The 25,268-nt window shown below is 42.3% G+C and overlaps 3 protein-coding genes across 12 annotated transcripts in view; 1 reads left to right on the plus strand and 2 right to left on the minus strand.

Moving 5' to 3' along the window:
- dlg5a (discs, large homolog 5a) overlaps positions 1–4,394 on the minus strand; it is a 42,380-nt gene extending 37,986 nt beyond the window's left edge. The window contains exon 1 of the mRNA XM_080481456.1: positions 3,661–4,394. Coding sequence (XP_080337582.1) covers positions 3,661–3,964 — 304 coding nt within the window. The 5' untranslated portion in view covers positions 3,965–4,394. The remainder of the gene's footprint in view (positions 1–3,660) is intronic.
- Positions 4,395–7,618: 3,224 nt separating this feature from the next.
- On the minus strand, positions 7,619–23,384 carry anxa11a (annexin A11a). Of its 5 annotated transcripts, none has more exons than XM_080481446.1 (15): positions 23,241–23,384; positions 15,147–15,458; positions 13,283–13,365; positions 12,307–12,528; positions 12,068–12,155; positions 11,745–11,839; positions 11,364–11,477; positions 11,172–11,262; positions 10,305–10,384; positions 10,160–10,216; positions 9,953–10,046; positions 9,710–9,805; positions 8,591–8,649; positions 8,363–8,485; positions 7,619–8,270 (listed from the first exon to the last, which is right to left on the minus strand). In XM_080481446.1, the coding sequence occupies exons 2-15, from the start codon at positions 15,454–15,456 to the stop codon at positions 8,211–8,213; spliced, it is 1,572 nt and encodes a 523-aa protein (XP_080337572.1). In that variant the 5' UTR covers positions 15,457–15,458; positions 23,241–23,384; the 3' UTR covers positions 7,619–8,210. The 5 variants fall into 5 exon arrangements, with proteins under 5 accessions (XP_080337572.1, XP_080337574.1, XP_080337570.1 ...); XM_080481448.1 differs by lacking the exon at positions 23,241–23,384 and adding an exon at positions 21,121–21,326; XM_080481444.1 differs by lacking the exon at positions 23,241–23,384 and adding an exon at positions 16,915–17,055 and having other exon boundaries at positions 12,307–12,669.
- The window catches only part of zcchc24 (zinc finger, CCHC domain containing 24), a gene marked incomplete at its 5' end in the record, with an annotated part of 29,614 nt that continues 25,251 nt past the window's right edge, over positions 20,906–25,268 (plus strand). For 2 of the 6 annotated variants that reach the window (XM_080481454.1, XM_080481450.1), the window contains 2 exons: positions 20,952–21,491; positions 24,450–24,650. In XM_080481454.1, coding sequence (XP_080337580.1) covers positions 21,225–21,491; positions 24,450–24,650 — 468 coding nt within the window. Of the gene's footprint in view, positions 21,492–24,449; positions 24,651–25,268 lie in introns of all 6 variants that reach the window. The other 4 variants (XM_080481451.1, XM_080481453.1, XM_080481452.1 and 1 more) reach the window with 3 other exon arrangements.

Below are 25,268 nucleotides of genomic sequence, written 5' to 3' on the forward strand. Positions count from 1 at the left end.
AATTGAGGCTATAAACACCAACATGTACGTATAGGAAAACAATCCTGTTGGAAAAGTGCAAAACTCTGAATTTTTCTAAATTAAAAAATGTCTCCCAATGTCATAAATTTCTCATCATTTCAGTTTAAGGTTCTACCATTCTCTTGTCACATTCTCTGTCCTACTATTTTATGTGTTATTGGTGGTTAAAAGCACCCTAAATACGATAATAAATCAACAGAATGGTCATATGTTAAGCATAATAAGCACTAATTAGTCAGTATACATTCTCTGTTTAGAGAATATTTGTAAGATGCCAAATACAGTCACAAAATAAAACTCATCAAGTGAATGTTACATTAAGGTCGGCTGATAATGTCAACTATATCAATTGGCAGGGCTTCAGTGGAAGAGGTTATATTTGATTGCCTATATTAAAAAAAATAAAAAATACATTTTCCAAAAAACATCGTCACCTAACTGTAGATGAATGCTTCCACTGAGAAGAGAGGAAAGTCGGCCTGAAGTACAAAGAATGGCGAGGAGGAAGAGGAGCGGGGTGACAAGGTGAGTGACAGTGTGTGTCAGTGAATGACAAACGCCGACATCGACAAAGAGTGATGAAGAAAGTGAGGCCGAGTGCACCCCATGGAAGATATTTAAGAGCTGCAGCCGCGACAAGAGCACCGGGGTCATAACTCATTCTGGCTGTCCACTGAGGTTTATGGAGTGGGACAGAAACTCGGTGACAGAGAGGAGAGCACCCCCTCCAATAACACGAAAACACTGGCCTATGTCCTCCACTGCTGTACACAGAACAAGCTGCTGACTGGACACTTTGGGCCTGATCAACTTCTCAACAAAAGGCCTGTTGTCTCCCTCCCTCTCTCTCTCCTCCTCCTCCTCCTCTGTCCCTCTGCCATGACCCTCTGTTTAAGTCAGAGCAGAAATGAAGCGGCCCAGTGGAGGTAAAAAGAAAGATAATGAGTCACATAAAAAGAAAGAAAGTAAAGAGAATGGCTGGTGAGTCGAGGGGGGGGGGGGGGGGGGGGGGGGGGGGGGGGGCAACAATACATAAGAACAAGAACACAAGACAACGAGAAAATGAAGGTAAACAGACCGCAGGAGAGGAAGACTGTGGACACTGCACCCTGTCAGGGAGAATTGTGCTGCCCTCCTCTCGGAGCACGTTTAAATCACTGTCATGAACCTTTGGCTCTGAAAAAGGGAATGGGGGGGGGGGATGTGAAAGTACATCTCTTCTCCTACTCCAATGCTCTTTAGGTTCAATATAATCTATGCAGTGCAAGGAAATCACAAGTGAAGGTGTGAAACGAGCCATTTCTGTACTTCATTAAATCCTTTCTAATCCAATCGACAAGACAGACATGTGCTAATTGTCTTTACGTAGCAGCAGGGTAACAACTTGAGGGGGAATAAAATATCTGGTCTGTAGACTTCAGAATTCTGCTCAAAGAGGTGTACAAATGTCCTTTTGGCATGGAGATGCACAGAACAATGAGTGATTTGTTTATATGGTCTCCATAGTATGGCAGTGTACGAGTGAAACATTAATGATTTATTGAGCCGGCGATTTGAGCAACTGAACACCTACGAGTGCCTTTCCTCTGGGCTTTCTTCGGATGATTTCATACATGTGCATGCACAGAGGCTCAGCTGGCATTGGAGGCACATCCGAGAACAAGAGCGGGCAGGCAGCGGGAGAGGAGGACAAGTTGAGAGCAGGTTGCCATCAGCAAGACTCATCACACTCATGTTCCCTCTCCTCACACGCCCAGTGTCGTTCGCAGACACACCACGGCTCTGGATTTCACCCCGAGGTGCCGTTTCTCCCAGTTTCTTTGCCTGAAGGTACTCCAAGAGCAGCTTGTCGCTACCGCGGTTAAAACGTCGTAATCTCGTTATCTTAATAATATTAATACAGAGCATAAAAAAGGCACCCGAAAGAAAAAAAAAAAAAAGGAAAGACTTGAGCAGAAACAGAAAGGAGCCAAAAGCGTGGCAACTAATGCAGAGGACGGTAGGGGCATGATAAAGCGTGTCTCGCGGGGAGAGTTTCCACCAGAGAGTGAGAGGAGAGAAGGTCTAATCCACTGTTTAATAACCACAGGGCTAACAAGGCAGGCTCACAACTCAAGCTCACGCTCGCTGAACACAGGGCACGTCAGCTTGGAGGTCCAGTGCTAAAGTCCATAAAAGTATGTGAAGAAAAGACCAAATACAGAAGGCCAGAGTCAAAAGGACAAACAGAATAGGCCACGTTTTTTTGCAGTAACTCAAAAACAAACAACTGTGACTGTGCGTCAAAACATTGCAGGGCAAGTGTAACTCTGCAGCAGCAAAACTGGATACAAGGAAGTAATAAAGTTTAAAGACGTGTCGGTGATCCAGTCAGCAAAGCAACAAGACACCAGCTCAGTATTACCTGCCTGGGTTTACTTGCCAGCAACACACTGAGGCATGCTATAACTTGGCAGCTGTAAACAAGGGCCCCAGACATAAAGCTACAACTCTGTCAAATAGATTTGCATGGTGGTGTTAAATGTCAAATACGTTTAAAGGAAATAATCACTGCTCTGCATCTCCTCCCCACTTTTACATCTCAAGGCTTATCCTGCATTCAGGCCCTCGGGGCATGACACCGGTTGTGAATAAGCTGCTGGTTTCAGTCATTCAGACAAAACAGAACAGGCAAAACTAGACAAGGCTTTTCCACCCTGCTGCCTTTTGTCTCTGTGCAACACCAACCAGAACCACTGGACTGGGAAGGTTGTCGCCGTGAGGAACGAGAGTACAAATGCAAATGCCCACAATGACTCAACTGTAATTTAAAATGTATTATTAATGCAGCGTTTGAGATAATCTGCTTAGATCCTATAAGCTTGGTCTTGTCTAAAGGTAAAGTCCACTGATCCACTATGCATGGGCAGGTTGTGTGCACTGCGCACACACACACACACACACACACACACACACACACACACACACACCCCCATGTGCAGGTCGATATGGACCAGCATGTCAGCTGGTCCACCCGTCGTCATGGAAACAACTCAGGCTACCTAATGTACCATGACTACATCATGCCACTCATAGCACACGAGAGCTGATTGTGAAAGATATATTAGTAGTCCTTCTCTGCAATATTCAAAACATCATTAAAAGAAAGATCACTGGTGTGGTCTGTGCATGCTCCTGTCCTCCAATAAATAACAGCTATGTGATCCCTGTATTGTAGTGATTGGAGGAGGGGAGCATGCGTTTGAGGGAACACCAACTAGTCCTTCTCAAGTGGATGGTGGATACTTGGTACACAAAACAAAAAGGCACTACATAATATGTACATGTACATTCGAGGCAAGGACATGAGGTACGCAGTGGAGGGTTACACTTATTGGATTGTAGTTGCAAACATCTCGACAGATTCTGCTCCAAGTCACTGCAACCTCCACATGCACTCTGGTGATTACATTTTTTTGGGGGCTGATTGTAAAACAAGCTGCGGGCCTCGCTGTTGTGTGTAGACATCCACACGCGTCTATTGCGCCAGACCACCCAGATTGCACTCCCAGTCGGGTCTGGATCTATCCACACTGTGGTTGATACACTCAACACAAAGCTGGTCCCGGGGGTGGGTGGGGGGGGGGATCGGGGTCTTACCGGTGGAGTGGTCCACGGGTCCTCCGCCGTTGTTCCGGAACAGGGCAGCGTACAGGTCAGGGTAAGCCTTCTCCAGGGCCACACACAGGTCGAGGAAATGGTCGCTCTCCTTGTTCATCAGCATCTTCAGGAGGTGGTCCACTTTCTCGGCGCTGGACGAGCAGTTCTGGTCCAGCTCGAACCTGTCCAGTTGACTCAGCGTCCCGGAGACGATCAGCAGCTCGATCACCCGGTCCGCATCGGTGATGGACTCCAGTAAGTTCTGGTGGCACTGGTCGAGCAACTCTTTGTGCTTTGGCTCCATTGCTGCCCGCTGTAATTCCGTAGCTTCCCAGAGCTAACCGAGGCGGCCGAGTGGATGGAATATCCTCTCCGATCAAAAGTACCGAGCGATTATTGCACTCAACTTATCGCGGCTTGCAGAAGTTCGCCGGAGCCACCACGGCATTAGGTTGCACGGCGGATCAATTTTTATAGCATATTGAAAAAGGCACAAGAAGCCATATTTGTTGCCCAAGGCTGTTGACTGCACTAAACAGCGATACATTTTCCCATCTTTCTAACGTGTGGCAGATATGGCCGTTTCTACGCTTCCCGTCGGGAGGACGCTGGAGCGGAACATATTTTCCTCTCCTCGTGTATCATTTCATGCACGCTTTTCCGACTCAACTGCTGGAAAAACTCACGTAACTCCGCCGCTGATCCTCACTTACACTGTATCCTCCGCCATGTCTGAGCAACTCAGCAGCTGCTGCCCGCTGTCAATCAACGGGCCGTTCAATGACCATATACGGGCAAAGGGGGCGGGGCCACGCGAAAAGGCACGCCCGTTTCTTCAATGGGCGTACACATCAGCCTGTAGTACGTCGAAAATCCCAGGTGGAAAAAAATGAGAATGGAGAGAAAAGCCATCAAAATATTGAGGTTGAAACTACATTTTACATTTTTGCTACATGCATTTGCCTTAACACAAACCGTTCTGTTTAAGATGAGAGGACAGGGGGCTTGGACATACAGAGGTTGCACACCTTGTTCCAGTATTTCTTGTGATTTAAGTTGTATACGTTGATGTATCCTTATAAATTCACACAACGACAGTGGTGTTTGAAATCTACTGTGTTGCAAGGGCTGCAATTACTGTAGTAAGCCATGATACATGTGAGCCAAACCCAGCTGACTGCGGGTGGATCCATCACCATGAGCACTGGCAATTTCGAAACACCAATTTTTTAAGACAATTTGAAGAAGCCTAATGTACAGGGAGGTCATGCAAAGTCCCTACAGAAAGGCCCCCGAGCCAGACTCAGAACACAGAGGGATATTCTTGCTGTGAGACAAGAGTGATAACATAAGTATACTCCAAAAAAAAAATCATTCAGTTATAATATAAGAATATAATATAATTGTACTTTACCCATGGAAGCAATACTGCAACTTCAATTCATGTTGGTTAAAACAGAAAATCATCGTTTTGGATGCTCATTGTGAAATCAATTTATTCCAAAAAATACAGTTTTATGCTCCCGTTACCTGAAAATGAAAGACATGATTACCTTTTCTGCTTTTACCCAAATACTATTTCGGTGATGCATTCAGCATAGACCTCCAGTGCATCCAAAATGTATTAAATGTCTCAGAGAGTTGACAGTGGCTATTTTTAACAGTGACTCATTAAATCAGTAGAAGCCTAATGCTTATTCTCACTGACTACATTGAGTATTTTATTCGGGAAAATGGTAATACAGTGATAAAAATAAAAGGATTTTATTCAGTCCTTGCATAATACTGGTGCTGAAGCCAGAGGCTTAGGCACCGTGCTCCAAGCTGCATTGCAACCAATTTCAGCCTGAGCACTCACTCTTCTCTGTCGAATAAGATAGGGGAGGGCAGTACGTCATTTTTGATTCTATAAGCAGTATAGGAAGGTAACAAATGAAATGTGCATTTGAGTAGGATTTGTGAAATGCATTACGATGATGATGGATGCACTCTGCTTCCAGTCTACAGCTGAATAAAGACTGTTGGCACAGAGGCAGCGTCTGCAGGCATACCTCTCAAACCGTGACCTTATTCATGCATGCACTGAATCTCATTGTGACATCTACAACTCTCTCTCTCTCTCTCTCTCTCTCTGCCCCCTCTTTTCTATCTCCTCTACCATGCTGGCTCTATAGCTTGTGCAACCATGTGCCATCCCTTCAGATGAAAAATTAATTACCATTCATTCATATCAAAGGGAAGCAGGTCCCCATGCTGTCACAGATTGGACGATTGTGTCTGTACCCTGCTTCTGAGGACACACATTTAAATAGAGAAGACAACCTGATGTGTTTTATCTTGGGGGTATGAATGAGTTTATTATTCAGACAACAAGGATGGTGTTTCAGGCTGTGGAATGACTTTTTAAAATCATCTCAGACAAAGTTGCCTCTTAAACAGCTGAATTTGAGGAGTATAACAGCTTCATCTTTTATTGAAGAGACTGTCAACAGGCATTTGTCATTTATACACGGCGCGTTCCCTCCAGGAGAAATCTTATGGATTCTACTCGTCAATCTAAATAGAAGTTTGCCTAAATCTGTCAAAGCTGAGGCTGCATGATTAAACGTCATTTTTCCACTTAGTCCTGATCTTCTTGTTTATTCTGTAAAAACATACACTCAGTTTTTTTTCTCATTCTCGCATGAATACAGGAAACTGTGTGCTTCTATGAGAGTAAGCTATTTGGTGACATTCATCCATGCTGAAACCTTCATCAATGTAATGGAAAACCCATCCTTTCCCAGTAATACCCCGCAATTTGGGAATATCACCTCGAAATGACCTCAGTTCTAATAGATATTAGATTGGGCGGAGCACAGTTTTTAATTACCAGTGATTTACACAGCGTTCAGCTGGTCAGATGAGGTTTATGATCATACTGATATCAGAACAGACAAGCTCAAACACTTTGAAATCACCATCTAAAATTCAGCTAATGATATTTAAACGATCAGCTCAAAAGGGTGGTAATCACATCTGATCTTCATTAAAATTCAAACTATTGTAATCTAAACATCTATTTAAAGCCCCGCAGACCTTCCCCGCCATTTGCAGTGAGCGTTAACGTGAAGTGATCAAAAATGATTCTTCCAGCATGGCTGTAACCCAAGGGTCCCCCCCCCCACCCTAACCCACTGGTCTGACAGCATTGCAGACATGGTAGACTTGTTTAATGTGGCCAAGGCAGCTTTATGATGCCATTATTTCTACAGCCCCCCCCCCTTCCTCACTTCAAAGAGTTATTGATCCTGGTGCAGTAAACTCACATACACACACATGCAATACTGTACCCAGCCAAGCGAAGAGCTACATTTTACAGTCAGGTGTGTTGGACAGCAGGTTTAAGTGAAGCCAGCGGGACCTAATAAGGCATCCAATGAACCCCTGAGCAGCCACACGTGCTGGTCTTTCACCTCTTCGGGAAAGAAATTATTTGTCCGTATTGATTGAGCAAAGTGTAATGTATTTATGGGTCATTCACTGGTTTATGCCATTGATCGTCGCAACATTCGACACATTAAGTGTATAAGAATCAAGGCAGTTGTTCTGTGACTGATATAAATATAATTGTGACCATGGACATTGATTTAATGTTATTATACTATGATCCATATGAGCCCTGCTTGTTGAGGTTCATATTTTCTGGTGGGGTTGTTGAGGATGGGAAAACCACTCTACTGCCCTCTGCTGGTAAACTGGGACAAATGACGTCAGAGCAGTCTGAAGGAGGGCAAGTTTGTTGAAGTTTTTGATTTTCACATCTGGTCAACTAAGAACTCATTCATTCACAAGTTCTAATAGATCCAACATATCCAAGAATTAGGTGGCCAAAGTTTTGTACAATTATCTTAAAAATAATTTTTTTTTAAAAAAGGCTGCGTGTGTCAGTATTGTGGGTAGGATTACACACATATAGTTCCACTATATGATTGATATTTATTTTCTGAGACTCTTGAAGATAACATCACAGATGATGATATGTGACACTGAGTAATACATTCTACAAAGCCAAACAGATATATGGTAAACAAATTAAAGCATCTGCGGCAAACACAACTATCACAAACAACAACAAAAAAACAAGCGTAGACAAAATATAAAAGGGGGTTATACAATTGCAAACCTTATCTTTGCAGATTTATATTCATTGTCCTATATCTTCTGAAGATATGAAATCTAGCTGATCAGATATCGCTCGACTCTTGGCACAGTTTATATATAAAAAAGAAATCTTTAAAAATATAAAGCTCTTAGCATTCTAATTAAAGCTCTGATAACCCCCCCATATGGCTTTGTAGATTCATTTACATGTCCAGCAAACGTATCATGACTGAAAAAATATAAAACCTTTGGTTCATACGGTGTATACAAAAGCAACAATATGTAGGTTCTACGTAAACATTGCATTCAAAGAACTGGCAAGGCATGCAGGGTGTATAGTGCATAAAAGTGGGAAAGTGATGTTTAAAGAAATTTCTGTAATGGTGTAGAGGTCACTGGGTGAATTTTCAATCGCTGCCCCCACAAAGCTTCAGTAGAAGTTTCTTGTAGTCTCCTGATGTGTCTCCCTGGTAAACAGAAGAATTGATTCATTAATATCTCTCATAAACACACACACATAACGCAAATACAAGGCTTTTATCCCATAAGGAATACTTACAGAGATGTGCGTGTACAGCGACTTGCCGTAGTTCTTGACATACTCTTGGCGAATATCCAGCATGTCAACCTCTGAACGAGAGACCATAATCCGGATCAGGGTAGTGTCTTTAGTCCCGGCTCCCTTGGAACAGAAATACACAAACTCAGATTGAAAACTGCACAACACACATGAAGGTATAAAAAAAAACTAAAGAAATCTTGCTCAGAAAGGACAGGGTGTCTTCACCTTCATGGCTTTGTAAAGCCTCTCAGCAAAGTAACCAGACGTGTTTTTAATGCACTTCACTGAAATGGGAGAAAATACCGATTACCACTGCAAGCACAACACAATCATTGACCTACATTTTGCACCACTCACAACATCTACCTGGGAAACAATCAAAACAAACAAAAACAAAATTTAAATTAAAAATCGAAGAAATTAAGCAGAGGATGGAAACAAGCACGTTTAAAGCTGCATCAATATTTGCGTCACATCAAATGTGACCGTATGTTTTCATACTTGTCTTGTGATAATTTCAGCAGTTACTTTCATTGGATGACAACCCCACTGCAAGATTTATTTGGCCACACGTTTACATACTCAGGCTCTTAAACCCTCAGTTTAAATTACAAGTAATTGCATTGCACATGGAAAACGGGCAAAAATCTGATGATTAAAACCATTTTAAAAAGGAAAATCATCCATCCAACAGCAACATTATGGATATTTAACCTCTGAAGTCAAGTCCCCAAAAGACCCTTAACGTTGGTCTCCTTTATAACATCTTTAGGCTTGTCTGGTTAACTTGTTTCTGAAATGCTGACCCCTAGTGGTTAAAAAAATATATGACATCAAATATTGATTCTCACAGCTTTAAAGTGATTTACATTTGTGGAGAAATGCAAAATGAACACGTACTGAAATAAAAACACAGCAACGAGAAGAGTGTCAAACATTCAACACTAATGTGCACACCACTTCACAATGACAAAGTATAGAGGAGTGGGTGTGCAACAATGGAGGACTTCCAACAAAACATTGAAAATAGGTTACTGTACCATAACCCTGAGAAATGTTGGCAACAAAGGGAAGAACACATTTATTACGCATACAAGAAAACATCCTGCACTGCAGTACTGAACACTTTTTCTTTACAGATAGATATCTTAGCTGCAATACATCATGGAAAATGGTTGTGTTACCATGAACACAGGTCTTCATTATTTATCTATGTGGAACAAATCACAATGCATTGGAGTGGCTCTTCTGTGAATACACTACAAAAGGTGTGTGTGTGTGTGTGTGTGTGTGTGTGTGTGTGTGTGTGTGTGTGTGTGTGTGTGTGTGTGTGTGTATTCTTACCCACTGCCAACATGCCACTCTCAAGATCTCCCGACATCTCTCTGCTGATGCTCTTCTCAATATCTCTGCCACACATCTTCTGGTACTCAAGAAACACTACAGACATGCACACAACCAGTAATATAAACAACAGGAATCTAATGTCTGACTTTCAGTCATCATTTGATAGTTGTAATCAGTCAGTCTTCTCTAAAGATTATGGGTATGTCCTTTTTTATGATTAAAAAATAAATAGATAAATACCTGCTCTGAGGTGGGATTTGCTCCTGGCGCATAGAATCGCATTGAACTTGGACTCGTCAGTTCCCAGTTTGTTTTCTCCGGCAGCATAAAGTGCCTACAAAGAAAGCGGAAAAAGCAACGTGTGCAAATCAACGCACAATGCAATTAGCAGTTTGAGTCACTCGGAGTATCAGAACTGTCAAGTTGCAGACAAACGAGAGTTCTTACCTGAGCATCTTGTTTAGCCAGGGAGATGTCCACGTGTTCTCGTTCGTCTCGATTGCCCTACAAAACACAGCGACAGATCCATAATTAGATCTGAAGGCCGAGGCTCTGAGACATCAGGGAGATGGGAGGGATTCATTTGCATCACCTGAGAAAGAGCAATCAGCAGCCTGCGGAAGTGGCCTGAGGTGTCTCCGCTGATGGCATCCTCCAGTGACTTCTTGTATGCTGAAGTAGCAAAACAAGTACAAGCTTTAGTCGAAGCAAAAACAAAAAACAGACACAAACACCACCGAAGGCATGGGGGGCAAGTAAAAGTAACTTTTTAAAGGCAGGTGTATAGTTACAATGAAGTTAATGACAGTTTAAAATGGGTCACCATCATTGTGCATCTGAATTGAAACCACGGGGCACTTGAACTCTTTTCTAAAATGAAAAGTGATGCAGTAGCAACTTTTGATGTGTTTTCTGTGGGTGGAGTGATGGTCAGCTGATCAGCTGCTTCTGGAGGTACCGAGGCCCAAACGGAATCTCATAAGGGATTGAGCTTGTTCTGTTGTGGAATGAGCTACCACTGCCCGGCAGACAATCCTCTTCACTGTCCACTTTTAAAACTCATCTTAAGACCCATTTTTATTTCCTGGCTTTTAACCATGTCTGAGACTCTGCGCCTGCTTTTATTGTTGCCAGGATTATCATTTGTTTACTGTATTTTATCGTTTAATTGCTTACTCTTTTATTGTCATTATTATTAGTCTATTATGTGAAGGACTGTGGCTTCAGCCACAGCTGTTTCAAAGTGCCCTATAAATAAAGCTGAGGCAGCAATAAAAAACAATTGATTAAATAAAATGTGTGATGAAATTACCATTTCTTTGCCATGTCTGCATTTGAAAACACCTTCATCTAAATCCACGAATTTGACCCGAGTATATAAAAACAACCCTGTCGGGATGGCGCGGTGTTGTGTCGGACAACAGAAAGGTTAGAGATCACCAGCGCTACTGTGTCCCACCTGTTTTGTAAATGCGATTTATCTCCTTGATTTCAGCGTTGGAGCGTGAAGACAGGATCTCGATCAGACAGGCCTCATCAGTTCCAGCTCCCTGTGAGGAATACAGAACAATTACAACCTGACAATCTCATCCTGGCTGACATTATGACAGCTACAAGTGATGCACATCTTCACCACTGTAATGACGTTTACCTTGATGGCACTGTTGAGCTCATAGGCGTCAAACTCAGTGGGGGTCTTCAACATGGCCATGACCAGCTTTCTGAAATCTCCGGACAGCTCTGAATGCAGGTCTTTAACCAGATCCTGCAAGTAGAAATATGCTTGGAGTAATTCAAAACCCCCATTAACTGCAGCACTGACATACTTGCTGCAAAGAACCCTGGGAAAATAGCTGCAGCCCACTTCTGAGGACACGCTATCCCCGCTGCACAGGCACCTGTCGTCTGCCCGTCACTATTAACACAGCTGGGTCATACACCCGTTACTATAAATGTTAATAGGTTGTTGTGTGAACAATATTTAAAAACAGACATTCTCCAAATGGAAACTGGACGGAACAGGATGGGTTACCTTTCCGTAGGAGGTTTTATAAGCCCGGAGCATGGGCACACGCTGCTTGTTGGAGCGGCTCCCCAGCAACTCAATGATGGCTTGCTCATCAGTTCCTGGGCAAACGAGTAGACATTGACAGAGCAGAAAATATAATCAGGTTTAATTTCAAACATTTATTTATAGTGACAAATGCCTTTTGTGCACAAAGTTTGTAGATGTAAAAACAACAGCTTTGAGGGGAAAAAACCACGGGCTTCACAGAAATGTAATAAAAAGCATTTGTGATTCAAACCTAGTTGAAGGTTTTCTTACAGCCAGAGTTCTCTATTCATTACACTTACCGAAGCCCTTCATGGCCTTCCTCAGGACCTCCACATCTTTGAGTGGGTCAGCTCCCGGACAGTCCTTGATAGTTCCCCTGAATCCTCTCTATGATAGTATCACAACAATATCCACAATGTCAAAGCTTTACTACAACAATGACTACTCCAATGTAAAAATAAACAAAAAGGTGTCAGATAGAGAAGCATAAGATTGAATGTATAGATTTATTTGGAACCAATAAGTCAGTGTTCCTTACATTGATCTGTGGAGCTACTGGCATGGCTCCTCCTCCGTAAGCTGGCATGGATGGATTTGGTGAAGGGACCTTTGGGTAGCCTGGCATAGGCGCTGGTGCTCCTCCGTAACCCGGCATGGACGGGTTGGGTGATGGTGCGCGGGGGTACCCAGCCATTGGCTGACCTGGCTGTCCAGGGTAGCCCATCGCTGGGGCTTGATGGGGGGGCATGGGCCCTCCTGGCTGTGGGTACATGCCATACAGCTGTTGGTTAGGGAGGGGGGTACCGTACCCACCTGGCTGGAGGGCAGGTTGGTACCCCCCAGGGGGGAGCATAGATGGGTGATGAGGGAAACCCCCCACACCTGCAGGGTTCTGGTTGGCCTGTGATTTGGAAAGATTGGTGGTTCATTATGTGTTCACAGATCCTCTGAAAAGATCAGTACAAGAAGTTGGTCGCACCTTTTTTGGATTTGATTCTTGTATTTACACTGAAATTGGCATCATTCATATATTTAACATATCCCCAAGTAAATATCAACTACTTTTGGTTTAACTTCAGTGGAGAAACTGCAACTCATCTTTCTTATGTTTGAAACCCGCTTCGTCTACGTGTTGTACAAGTATCCAAAGAAAGTGTGACCATGAAGTGTCAATATTCAGAGAGCACAAATGAGACCAAAGCGGCGAATTGGAAAAGTAAGATGGACAAATGTAACCTCGAAATGAAAAGAAAAGCATGGGTAACGATAAAGTACATGCCTAGTTTTCATGCAGCAGATATTGAGAGAAAAGAAAAGATCGATAAAATGAAAATACTGGAGGATTTTAGGATGTATTAGGTAGAAAACTCTTACCGTAAAGTGAAAGCTTGCGCTATTCCTCTATTGGTTGACTTATTCTAACTGGAATATTCAAGGCAATAATCCAAAGACACCGCGTTACACTGTTAATAAAACTGTTCTGGGTGCAGGTGATATTGTAGGTCTAAACTTACCATGCCAGCGTTGTATCCAGGGTTGGATAAATTGTCAAGTCCAATGGACGGATATCCACCAGTCGGGCCACCTCCCCAGCCGCCTGCAGGGGACAGACGAAGACAACTACTGAGGTGAAATCAGGATGCATTGGGCAAGAAAATACTGCAAAAAAAACCAGAGCATTTCTGCCCGAGACAGGAATGGCCTTTCTTACTGGAAACGTCATGTCTTCACTAACTAACAAGTAGGTGGAAGAGGGCTGCAGAGAGAATGTGAGCACTATGTGAAAGACAGACTGTGAGACATGCTTATAGCCACAGCTGAGGTTTGTTTGTTTCTTGTGGAAAAAAAAATAATAATCCATGATTCTTATTTTCTCAGACAGAATACTAACACAATTGAAGTGACCCATCATTTGGAATATGCACCGTTCATTTCCCTATTATCTGGTGATTGTGTGTTGACACTCTTGGATGTTTTCTTTTCCAGCCATTTTCCAAATATTGAAAGAAAACCCAGCAAAAACCTTAAAATTGTTCCCCAGAGCAAGTCAGTGTAAGCAGGTCCACACCGTTTCCTCATTCAAACATAAGTCATCATGTTATAAGGTGAAGCATTTCACTGTAAAACAACAAAAAAATTGCATATTGTTATGTTATTTTATGCATCTGTTGGGCATAATATAACTTTAGTTTATGAAGAGATAAGACGGCGCCCTCTCCTATCTCCTCTTTTACGGTTTACTCACCAAGTGTGTCAATTGACTGTGTCTGTAGCGCCATATAATGGAAGTTTCTACAGAGGCGGGTAAAATAAATAATATTCATCAGCAACGAACAATATTGTCCGCTGTATGGCTTTCAGGAAAACTTATTTCTGACTTTGTTTGTCTGTTTTGTTGTTGTTTGGAAGAATTCCAGTTGTAATGTGATCAGTCACCGACACATATGGTGTCACATTAGCTGATGACCACATATCAGTTTTGATGGTATAACTGAAAACGTCTTTTCAAACTTTACTATAAAAATCTGGAATTGCTGTCTTGGAAAAGCATTTCCGTCCAGGCAGCTCGATGTAAAAACTTAACCACATGTACATGAGCGCTGGACAGACACTCACCATTTTGGCATTAAAGCTTATATGCACAGCAAGTTTTTTATGGTAGTCATGAAACTGATACCATCGCTATTTTTAGATACCGTGAGATACCTTATTAACATTATCGCCCAACCCAAACCTGGTCGTAGTGGCCTCATTCGACCCTTTTTTATTTATAAATGTTATAGTAAAAACTATGGTAAAATGAACTTTCTGACTCGGTAGATGCACGTTACTTTGATATCGGAAATCTTCAAAACCAGTGGACCTGGCCTCACTTGCTTCTACAATCAAAATTAGGGAGCGCTATAAATAGGGTGAAACATGCTGAGGGAGGAGCATGAACAAAGGCTCAAACTCTCAAAGCTGGCTTTCTATGTGTGACTAACTGTCCATCTATTTTGGTAAAGTGTTCGTTTAACAACAGAGTGACTGTATTTGGGACAATTCAGGCTGCTCAGTGTGTTGTGTTTGTGGCTTTTTGGTGTGCTTCTTCTCTAAAGCCACTGCAAGTGTGACTATGATCATTCTCAATTATAGTATACAATTCTTGTTATGACGGCAAATAACTTTACTTTATTTTACGTGTGTGTGTGAGAGAGTATTTTTCTTCTAAATTAATCTGAAAGACATTTAAAGTGCATTTTTGTTGAGCGGAATAATGGTGGATGTGATTCTGATGCCACACAGACCTGAGAAAATGTATGGAAACATCATTTAATTCTGATGAGTCCTGAAAATGATCAAGAGTAGTCCCTTTGACAGCACGGATTCTTGGCTTACCCGTGGGTAGTGGTTGTGGGTAGCCTCCAGCCTGTGGTGGAAAAGCTCCGGGCTGTGGAGGATAGCCGCCGGCCTGAGGAGGATAGCCACTTGGCTGTGGTGGGTAGCCTCCTGCTTGGGGAGGGTAAGCTCCAGGCTGGGGTGGGTATGCACCTGACTGTGGAGGGTAAGCACCAGGTTGTGGAGGGTATCCACCTGCCTGAGGAGGGTATGCGCCAGCCTGAGGAGGGTATCCGCCACCCTGGGGAGGGTATCCGCCAGCCTGGGGAGGGTATCCGCCAGCCTGGGGAGGGTATCCAGGGTAGCTCATTGCTGTGAAATTAAACGAATAATCATCGGTCAAAAGGATGCTAAAAAATAACTACTGCAAAAAGAAAGTAGGAATCCCCATACTCAGCTGCCTAAATACGAGTATATTATTGGTAAAGTGACTCAGAAAGAGGACTCCTGTAAATGCTCCCTTTCAAACATGAAGGATGCTGCGACATGGCAACCAGAGTTAAAAACAATCCCAGCTGGAAGTTTGCCCCTCCTCGTTTTTCCCAGTGACCAGATGTTTTCATTGACCAAAAAACGAACGATGTAAATTTTCCAGACCTGAGCAGGAGGTCTGCTTTGAATACTCGTGAGCTGACGACTAATTATGTAGCATGCTGCTTTATACAGCAGTCAGTCCTAATCTATAGAGCTTCATTTGCTGGCTCACAGGAGAAGCAAAGTGAACTAACTTTTAAAGACAGAAAACTACCCGCCCACTTTCAGTTGTTGTTATAACATGTACTGAACTATGTGATCTGTTAATGCAACCTCTTCATTACATTCAAGTGGTGGGGTGACGAGGAAACTTTCATTGTGGTCAAGCTCAGAATGAAAAGTCCGTATTTAAGGATGACTTGTTGCATGGTAAAAGTTAGTCCAGCAGGGTGAAAATATAGTGTTTCCTGCTTTGCTTAATATAAAACAGGGGTGTGGGGGCGTGTGGGGGGGTAGGAAGTAAACATGCCTTCTGAAAAAACAGAAGTCAAACAAGGTAAGGTACAATGTAATAAGGCATATATTGTTTACCTTCATTTAGGTCTTGAACAAACACTCTTTGCTGTGCTTCCTGTCCACTGCAGCATATTGACTTAGGAAAGAAGGGTGCTTGTAATGATCTCATTCAGAGGTTAAAGCAGAGACTAAGGCCTACCAGTGTGAGGCAATCGCACCCTGCTCGGTTATTATTACTGAACTGACTCTCACTATTAGTCTTAAAAATCCTGGGCGTGTCTGTACATTCGGATGCCTGCTCGGCAAGCTAAACACGAAACAAAACAGAACTAGTATGGTTGTTCGACGCAGCGAAAACTATGTTATTTAGAGGATGTCTGTCCGTGTGATTGCTACGATCTGATTAAAAGTTACGTTTGGACAGTATGGTGACTGACAGTGACAGACGTAACGCTGCCTCGGGCCTGCAGTTATCTGGATTCTAACTATGGGAGTCACCGCCCAGTCTTATTTATTTACATAATGTGGCGGTCAACTTGTACCGTGTCGAGTCCCAGGTGAGGATACATTGACGTTAAAGACAACATTTAGCCCGGACGAGCGAAGGCGAAGACGAGCTGGCCAACAGGGCCAGCGAACGCCAGCCGCGCCGAAAAGGAGCGATTTTAAAGAAACAACACAAAAACGTCGACCACACTTCCGAGTAAAGCTGACTTTGAAACGTCAACCAGTCGCTGTAATACTAAGTCCGGAGTCCGTGAGGTTAAATTGTACTTACTTTATGTCTGCTCGAAATCTCTTCCTGGAAAAAAAAAAAATGCTTCTTCGGTGGGAAGCAGGAGTGTGTGTACTTAATAGACGTGGGTGGGACTCACAGTTTCCACCGAGGGAACCCGCCCACTTCTACACGGTGACAGACAAGACGTTACGCTGTGACGTCACAAGCACGCACCCAGCTTTGCGGAAAATGTGACAGGCAGGCGTCAATCAATATCGGACAGGCGTGTCACGTGAAGAACAAACCCCGTGCTTAAGTTAATCTCCCAAAAAAAAAAAAAACAACACTCGTTAGTGTTTAAATAATCAGCCGGACAACTTACAGTTTCATTAAATAAAAAAAAAAAAGTTTCTCACAAAATGTCTTTCCCAAACATCTATCATATTACACAGAGATCTATTATATCAGTATTTGTGTATGGCCACAACCTGATGAGTCAGTGTACACATGATATTATTGAGTAGATGTGTCAGAATTCTTTTACAAGTGAACCTTGGACAAAAATGAGGCAATCGTTTTTTCCAGGAAGAGAAAAAGTTAAAAGTGAGCACTCCTCTTGACTCTGTGTCACTCAAGACAACAAAGCAAGCCAGAACACTGGGTGTAATTATGGACTCGGACCTGAAATTCAACAGCCACATTAAGACAATAACAAAATAAGTGAACTACTATCTAAAAAGAAATATGGCAAGAATTAAAGGATTTATGACCAAACAATAGTCAGAGAAACTTGCTCCTCCATTTATTTTCAGTATGTTGCATTATTGTAATGGTGTGTTTACAGGTCTCAGTAAAACATCTTTTAGACAGGGACAGCTCATCCAGAGTCCTCAACAACTCAAAGAGGGTGGAGCATTTTCAGCTGAGCTTCAATCTCAATCTCCCTATTTTCTTAACTTTATGTTAATATTTTTTTAAATTCATTTATCATGCCTTTCTTCATCGCCATGTTTTAATGTGTTTCCTTTATTTCCTTGTGAAGCAATATGGATTGCTTGCTATATAAAGACATGTTCCTGGCCTTCAGCAATGAATAAAGTGATAGATTAAAGGTCATAGCTTATTGTTGCCTTTTCCAAAACAATCTATTGTACTGTGACATTGTCTTTCCTTGCAAGAATAATGTATTAAAATTGTCCTAAACCTTTTAAATTGCTCTCAGTCTGATTCCTGTGTATTCTGTCTCTCTGAGGATTTTCACTAGGAAATTCTCCTTACAAATTGGTCCTTCGAGCCAACATCCTTCTTAACGCCAGGGTCAGGACCGAACCGTGCAGATCCAGGATCAACTGAGAGTGAGTGGGTTCTCTTTTGTGTGAAAGTTCTTGTGTGGATTGGGCGGTGTCGAATATCTGTCCAGAGTGCTTTGTAAGGTTGCACTGTTAAATGTGGGGTAAAAGCAAATAGGGGACTATTCCAGACTAAAATATCAGGTCATACTTGTCCTTACTATTGATGAAGGGTATAGTCTGTGAGAAGACCACAGGAATAAAAAGACTTCATCCCGGACGTCAAAGATTAAGTGTTGGGTAACACTTGCATGAATAAGTGTACTAAAGTGTACTAAAGCTGGGTGGTAGTCATCCAGCGGTGTCTTAGTGTAAAGTACATTTACTGTGAGGCCACACAGGACATGGAAACACACTGACTGGCCTGGTCGCTCGGGATGCTGTTGCCATACAAACCAGTGGCCGCTGTGGGGAGACAATATGAGGATATAAAAACATTATTAATTAATAAAAATAAGAAGAATGCAACAAGTAAATTCTCAAGGGGAGGCAACTAACATGCGAAGTGGTGTGAAGTATGATGCGAATAAATCTAAAGAGCTTCATCTTTCTTTTGAAATATTTCCCAAAAAATTACAGTTAATTTGAGGCATTTTACAGAGCAATGTTGTGTTTAATTGTGACTAAAACTGACAAACGAGGGGGGGGCTTGTATCATGAATGCGCGTCATGGCTCAGATCCAAGATGACCAAGAGCACAGCCACACACACAGCACTTCCTCATTCTGCCTCCAAGTTGATGCACACATTCACAAACACATCTGTGAATAAAGACCATACTCATGCATACATGCAAATAAAGAGCATACACCAATTTACTGACACAGCACGGTATCACATTGATGTGAAAGGTGTAATTGCATTTTGAGGTGGACAGATAAACCTGGCAACCTCAGTTCATGAGGAACTGCAACACCAGACCACGAGATGAATAGTGAGAAAAAAATATGTGTTTTTTACTTGGAGTGAATTAGTATTTTAATATATTAATGACACATTTAGGTGGTTATTTGGTGGTGTGTTTGTTTATTTGGTTTTGGCACATTTCGTCCTCTGTACTTTTCAGGTGATTCATTCAATCCACTTTTCGATATTTTAGACTTTCTGACTCCTCTGACCTTAGGAATTGTGTTGGTACTGTTGTGACATTGCTCTGGTGGGCAATTATCAATAAAAATGTGTTGAACAGTTCAATCTGATGTGAGATGTTTCAGGTGGACCAGAAGGAGAGACTGATGTTAGATGCACTGCCCAGCATGATCAACGGAAATTGCTCATTGTTGAATTCTGTTGCAATAACTGCTTAGGAGAAAATGGGGGAGAGGGAAGAAAATCAAGCTAAAACAAACAAACAAACAAACAACCTAAAGGCAAAATCAGCACAAAAAAGAAAAGAAAAACAGAAAGATAGAGAAAAAACCAGTGCAGTAGGCCAGTGTCAAAAAATCAGCAATCATGTCATAAAACAAATTGTTTTATTCCGGAAGTCTACTTCATGAACAAATTTAAAGAAGAGGTTCCATATACTATGAAACTTACTAAGTGAGCCATTCTTTATACTTCTAATTCGCTCTAATTTTACTGAATAAAGGATATCTTTTATCCAGAGAGAATGTGAGGGGGGCGTTGTCGATTTCCCACTTTAAGAAAATCAATCTTCTGGCCAGAAGGGTGACAAAAGCTAAGAAGGATTTCTGACAGGAGGAAATCGTCGGCGCAGATAGAGTCGTGCCGAATAGCGCAGCCAACGCATTTGGTTCAATAAGTTTGCCAACAACCCTGAAAACAGATTGAAAAATATCCTCCCAATAAGACAGCAAGGTTGAAGAAGACCAAAACATATAAGCATGTGTTGCTGAACAGCATCTGTCACATACTTTTTGAACTCATTTCCTTTACATTAGTCATAAAGCCACCACGACAGTGCTCAGCCACACTTCATTAATTTATAATATGTGTTGCTATTTGTCTATTATATTGTTATTACAGATTTTTTAAATCTACTTTATTGACTGAAATTTCTCAGGTCAAATGTTACAGGTTTAGAAACGTCATTTGTAATGGTCTGTGACTTTGGGGGGGATAAACAAACAACATAAACCAAAACAAAACAAAACTGCGCAGTGTCTACTGATTTCTATATTTCTTTATGTGAATATGTGTACATGTAAATGTCATGTGACTATAAGTGCCCCGGTCCGTTCTGAAAGCGGTCTTAAAAGACAAAACAAATTCTCGACACTAAAACATTTTCTGATTGTGATATTTCCAGTGGAATTATTTCAACAAGGCAACCGTGTATGTGACCGCCATGGACCACAAGAGGGAAACATTTCTTCACTTATTTCAGGTTGGCTGGGACTTGCTCAATGAAATGAAGAGACGCAGAGTGCATTTTTAAAAAAAGAATCACAATAATCAGTTTTCACCTGAAATTATACACAAATTTATATTTATTAATTGATATGTTAGATGGTTAAATGACATATAAGCCTTCACATCAACATAAATCACAGGGAGTGGACTAGTCTGGAAACTGTTGTCCTTGAATAAACTACACTTTATAAAGTAAATCAGTCTGTTGAAAACATGTGGTGGAGCATCTATTGATATTGTGCTAAAGTTGAGTTCTTGTTTGGAGATGAATATTCACTCGGGCCAGACGCTGGTTGGATGAAGGCGCGCAGGGCGCACGGTGACGCAGCGCTGCGTTCATTACATATCCAAAGAGCCTGCCTCTGCCCCGCTGCATTAAAGGCAGATAGCGGACCATGGGGAACAGGGGAAAACTTTCTTTTCTTTTTATACAGACATGTTAGCGCAATGACTTCTGAGTAACATCTACCAAGGCCGAGGCTCCCGGCGTGAGGAGGACAGGGTGCGTAACGGGAAGAGGAGGAAAAAAAGGAGCACTTGCCATCCGCCGGGCTGCAGGGACGAAAAAGCAAAGACGGCAGAAGAGTTTGCGAGCAGTCCAACAATCAGCGGTGGAAGATCTAGTTTTGCCATTTGAATTGAAAGATGAGCTTGCTGTCTGCCATCGACACGAGTGCCTCAGTGTACCAGCCTGCGCAGCTCCTCAACTGGGTCTATCTCTCTTTGCAAGACCCCCATCAGACCAGCGCCTTTGACGCGTTCAGACCCGAACCCAACTCTTCCCACCCGGATCTCGGTTTCAGCAAGACTCCCGCAGCCGCGGACTTGAGCTCTTCCCTAAACTCCAACTATCTCAACAACTTCTTTCAGCTGCAGCGCAATGAGGTGAAAGAGGGCATGCGACATACAAATGTAGGATATTTCTGTGATTGATTTTATCAGACTTTGAGAGTTTGCTGATCTGTTGACTGTCTGGGCTCCAAATGCAACATGTGCTATATTCTGCTAGAATAACCGCCATGATTCTTCTTCCATGGATCGTTAACTTTACGCAGTCTCATTACACGAACATTGCCGGGAGTTATCTTTTAAAAGATTGCTGTCCAACACTTCATGACAGGAATTAATTACTTTTCTTATTAGTAATACTTTTTTAAAACTTAATAATGGCACACAACTGATGTTAGACTGTATCACATTGAAATTCTCATTAAATATTAAGTGTTATGATTATTTTTTTCAATTCACATGTGAGCATTTAATAGCACTTTACTTTCTAAGTTAGATTGTTTACAAATGTGAGGGTTATTAAAAAGCTTAATTGAGCAGATAATGATCCCACTGGTGTGTCAAACATAAATGTCACAAGTATACACAGATTACCTAGAAGCTTTTTGAACAATATATCATGAAATAATTGCTATCAATAAGTCTGTTTTAGTATGTAGGTGAGTTACTGCTCGAAGTGGGGATGCAAATGTTGAACAAATCTGTGTTTTAATCAGTTTTGTGTCTGACTAGTTAAGTGAAGTGCAACAGATGGAAATAGATTCCCTGCACGCCTCTGTCTGGAGAAAGCCGGTCACTGCAGCCCCTCGCTTAGGTCTGCTGTCCCTGCCTTCTCCAAATAGACCAGGTTGTGCAAACAAAAATCAATCCCTGTTTACCTATTATCTATTTTTGTAGCTCTGAGTAAATTTAGGGACAAACATGCTGATAATGTGTGCAGGGTGCAAATCTGATACTCTGGGACCACACTGTGCAAAAAGCAGCCCACCACCACACCCCACAAACTCTCCCCAGTATGTACACACATATATATATAAACAGCACACACAGAAAAATAATCACATACTGTGGGCCAAACGGCAGTTTTGCTTCTGCTGGGTCTCTTAGATCTATGTTACTATAAGGCTGTGTGTCAGGAGCTCGGGCTGCACATGGATACTGTCTACGAGAGCTGGTGTTCTTTATTATTATGGAAACCATGGATGTCTATTTGAAGTCATTTAACATGAGAAGTCGTCTGGAGACTGGATGTGTTCCTGATATGTTGCAGAAAACATGTTTAATGCCATTCGGCCCATACGTGTGTGAAGTGTTTCATATTGCGGGAACACACATAGAGTCTGGTAATAGTTTAAAGGGTGGGGGCATCTTGCAACCGACTATACCAGCAAAGCCAAGTCAAATAAACCACCGCAGAGATTTCCCGATGAGATGAGTAATGCAAAATGCGGTTGTTATTGCAGTGGAGGATCACTCGAAGTCAAATTAATTTGTTGTTGATTGAGAACTCGTACTGTGATGCGATTAACGATTCTGCTTTGATTAAATCCTACGGTGCTTTCCAAGGAACCTTTCCCTCTCATCAGTCACTGACTGAATCTTACCACTGCCTGATTGACCCTTACAGTGTGACACCTCATCCGTGGAGCTGTGAAAACAGTCACTGATGTGCTACACTTGTCCACTCACTTGGTGATGACACTCGTTTAGTCTTGCCATCTACTTCCATGCATAAACGCACAGCTTCGGGAGTTTCTCAGTCTCTCTCTCTCTCTCTCTCTCTCTCTCTCTCTCTCTCTCTCTCTCTCTCTCTCTCTCTCTCTCTCTTGCACAGACACACAGACGCACAAAATAAACAAAGTCTCACCCCACCATTAGCAGATGTGTGCGAAATCTGTTTTATCCCTTAGGCTGACAGTGGCGCGGTTGAAGCCAAACTGAAGAAATGCGACGAACATAAACACAGCGAAAGCTTCACGTTTTCGATTTGCTAAAAATGATTTCACAATCTGCAGTGAAACTCAGCTTCAGCAAACACACAAACATGTACATTCTCTCCCAGGAGTGGTGACGCAGAGCTGAAAACACATGGCAGATGGAAAAATCTGAGGAAATACAGAGCAGCAACACTTGATTTACAATGGCTTCATGTAATAAATGAACATGAGTCTTAAAGCTGGAGCTGGTTAGCAAGACAATCTCACAGGCTCCAGATAAAGATTTGGCTCGTGGCCCTGGCCAGGTTTCTGAGTCTAAGGTTTCTGTGCTGTGCAACATTTAACATCAACTGTAACATCGTTTCCCAGACGCAAAGCCACATCCCAAAGTGCTGCACAGTCGTCAGTGATGATGACGAGTTTATCTGTGGGTTTCATTAATCCTACGCACTCACCGATGTTTTCACTTGAAGAATAGCAGGTCAAACATTTGTTTTTTTTAGTGCTGTTACACTCCTAAATGTCAAGGCAGATGACTGGTTCACTTCCTACGAGGGCTGGAAGCCAAAACGTCGGTTTAAATCCGGCCTGATTTTATCCAAAGTTCAATTTCTGTTTGTCGATTCTAGAATTTAACTGAGGGAGCTATGAACTAGGAGGGAAAGGATGCACTGCAGGCGATCCTTTCCCTGTTATTTATATTCAAGTGGCACCTCCTATGAATTCACTGGGACTTGTGGCATGCGACACTGCACGTCGTGGCCCTGAGCAGACAACAGACACGGACCATGGTTAGTTCACCACCATCCAGGCATGGTGACGAGACAACATGCCTCCCATCTTGTTTACGATGAGTCATTCTGAGTAAAGTCCTGTCTTTCTCTGTGGACATGCTCAGTACTTTTCCAGTTCATGAGCACAGCTGGGCCTCTCGCCAGATGTTCTGAATTTAATGAGAGAAATGATCTTGAATTTCTTTTTCTTTTTTTTTTTTTGCGCTAAAGAAAATAGCACAGAGAGCACATGAGGGGAAATTGGTGATTAATCAAAGGTTTTTTTTTTTTTTTTGTAATACTTTAACATATGAATCGAAATGTTTCAATAAAACTTTAACTTGTTGGATATAATTATTTTTTTTTTTTAGGCCTTAAACAACAACGTGTATAAGAATGTATCGCCCTATGGCTCCCTGAACAACATCGTGGATGGACTCAACTCCCTGACGGACCACTTCTCAGACCTTTCCCTTTCTTCGGAGCCAAGAAAGCCAAACAAACGACCTCCTCCCAACTATTTGTGCCACCTGTGCTTCAACAAGGGCCACTACATCAAAGATTGCCCTCAGGTGAGACTTGCAACAGACACGCACACACATATACCTGCATGACTGAGTTTTAAATTCCCTTTAAATATCTGCTTGATCACTATGTCTGACATGGCAACAAGAAAGTGTCTTTGGATTTGATAAAGATGGGTCATTGATGGCTCAGAAAGTTGTGCCGGCCCCATTCAGTTCCTCTCTCTCTTTCTTCTCTCCCTCTTCCTGTCCTCTCTCTCTCTCTCTCTCTCTCTCTCTCTCTCTCTCTCTCTCTCTTTCTGTCTTTCTCTCTCTCTCTCGCTCTTTCTCTTTTTGGATCTGGACTGACCTACTTGTTAAACAGGCCAGCCTCTGTCTTCCTTAGTCATGTGTGCGTGTGTGTCTATATGTGTACTTGAGTACGTCTTAACTGCCAAAGCACCACAGTACAAAAAGTATATGTTTCAGTCACGATAAGTAAACTTGAGGTTGTTATTTTTGGCTTCTTCGGGCAACAGAAGAAACCATCTACATTCACACTCGATGGTCAGTTTAGCTGTGTTACTTATTGTCAGTGATTATCACTAAGCTTTAAGAATCAAAAGACATCGTCTGACATCAGTCCCAATCTTTCTTTCTGATTCAGCCCGCAGTTTTCCTTGCTTT

Source organism: Lipophrys pholis, assembly GCF_963383615.2.
Source record: "Lipophrys pholis genome assembly, chromosome: 15".
NCBI lineage: Eukaryota > Metazoa > Chordata > Actinopteri > Blenniiformes > Blenniidae > Lipophrys > Lipophrys pholis.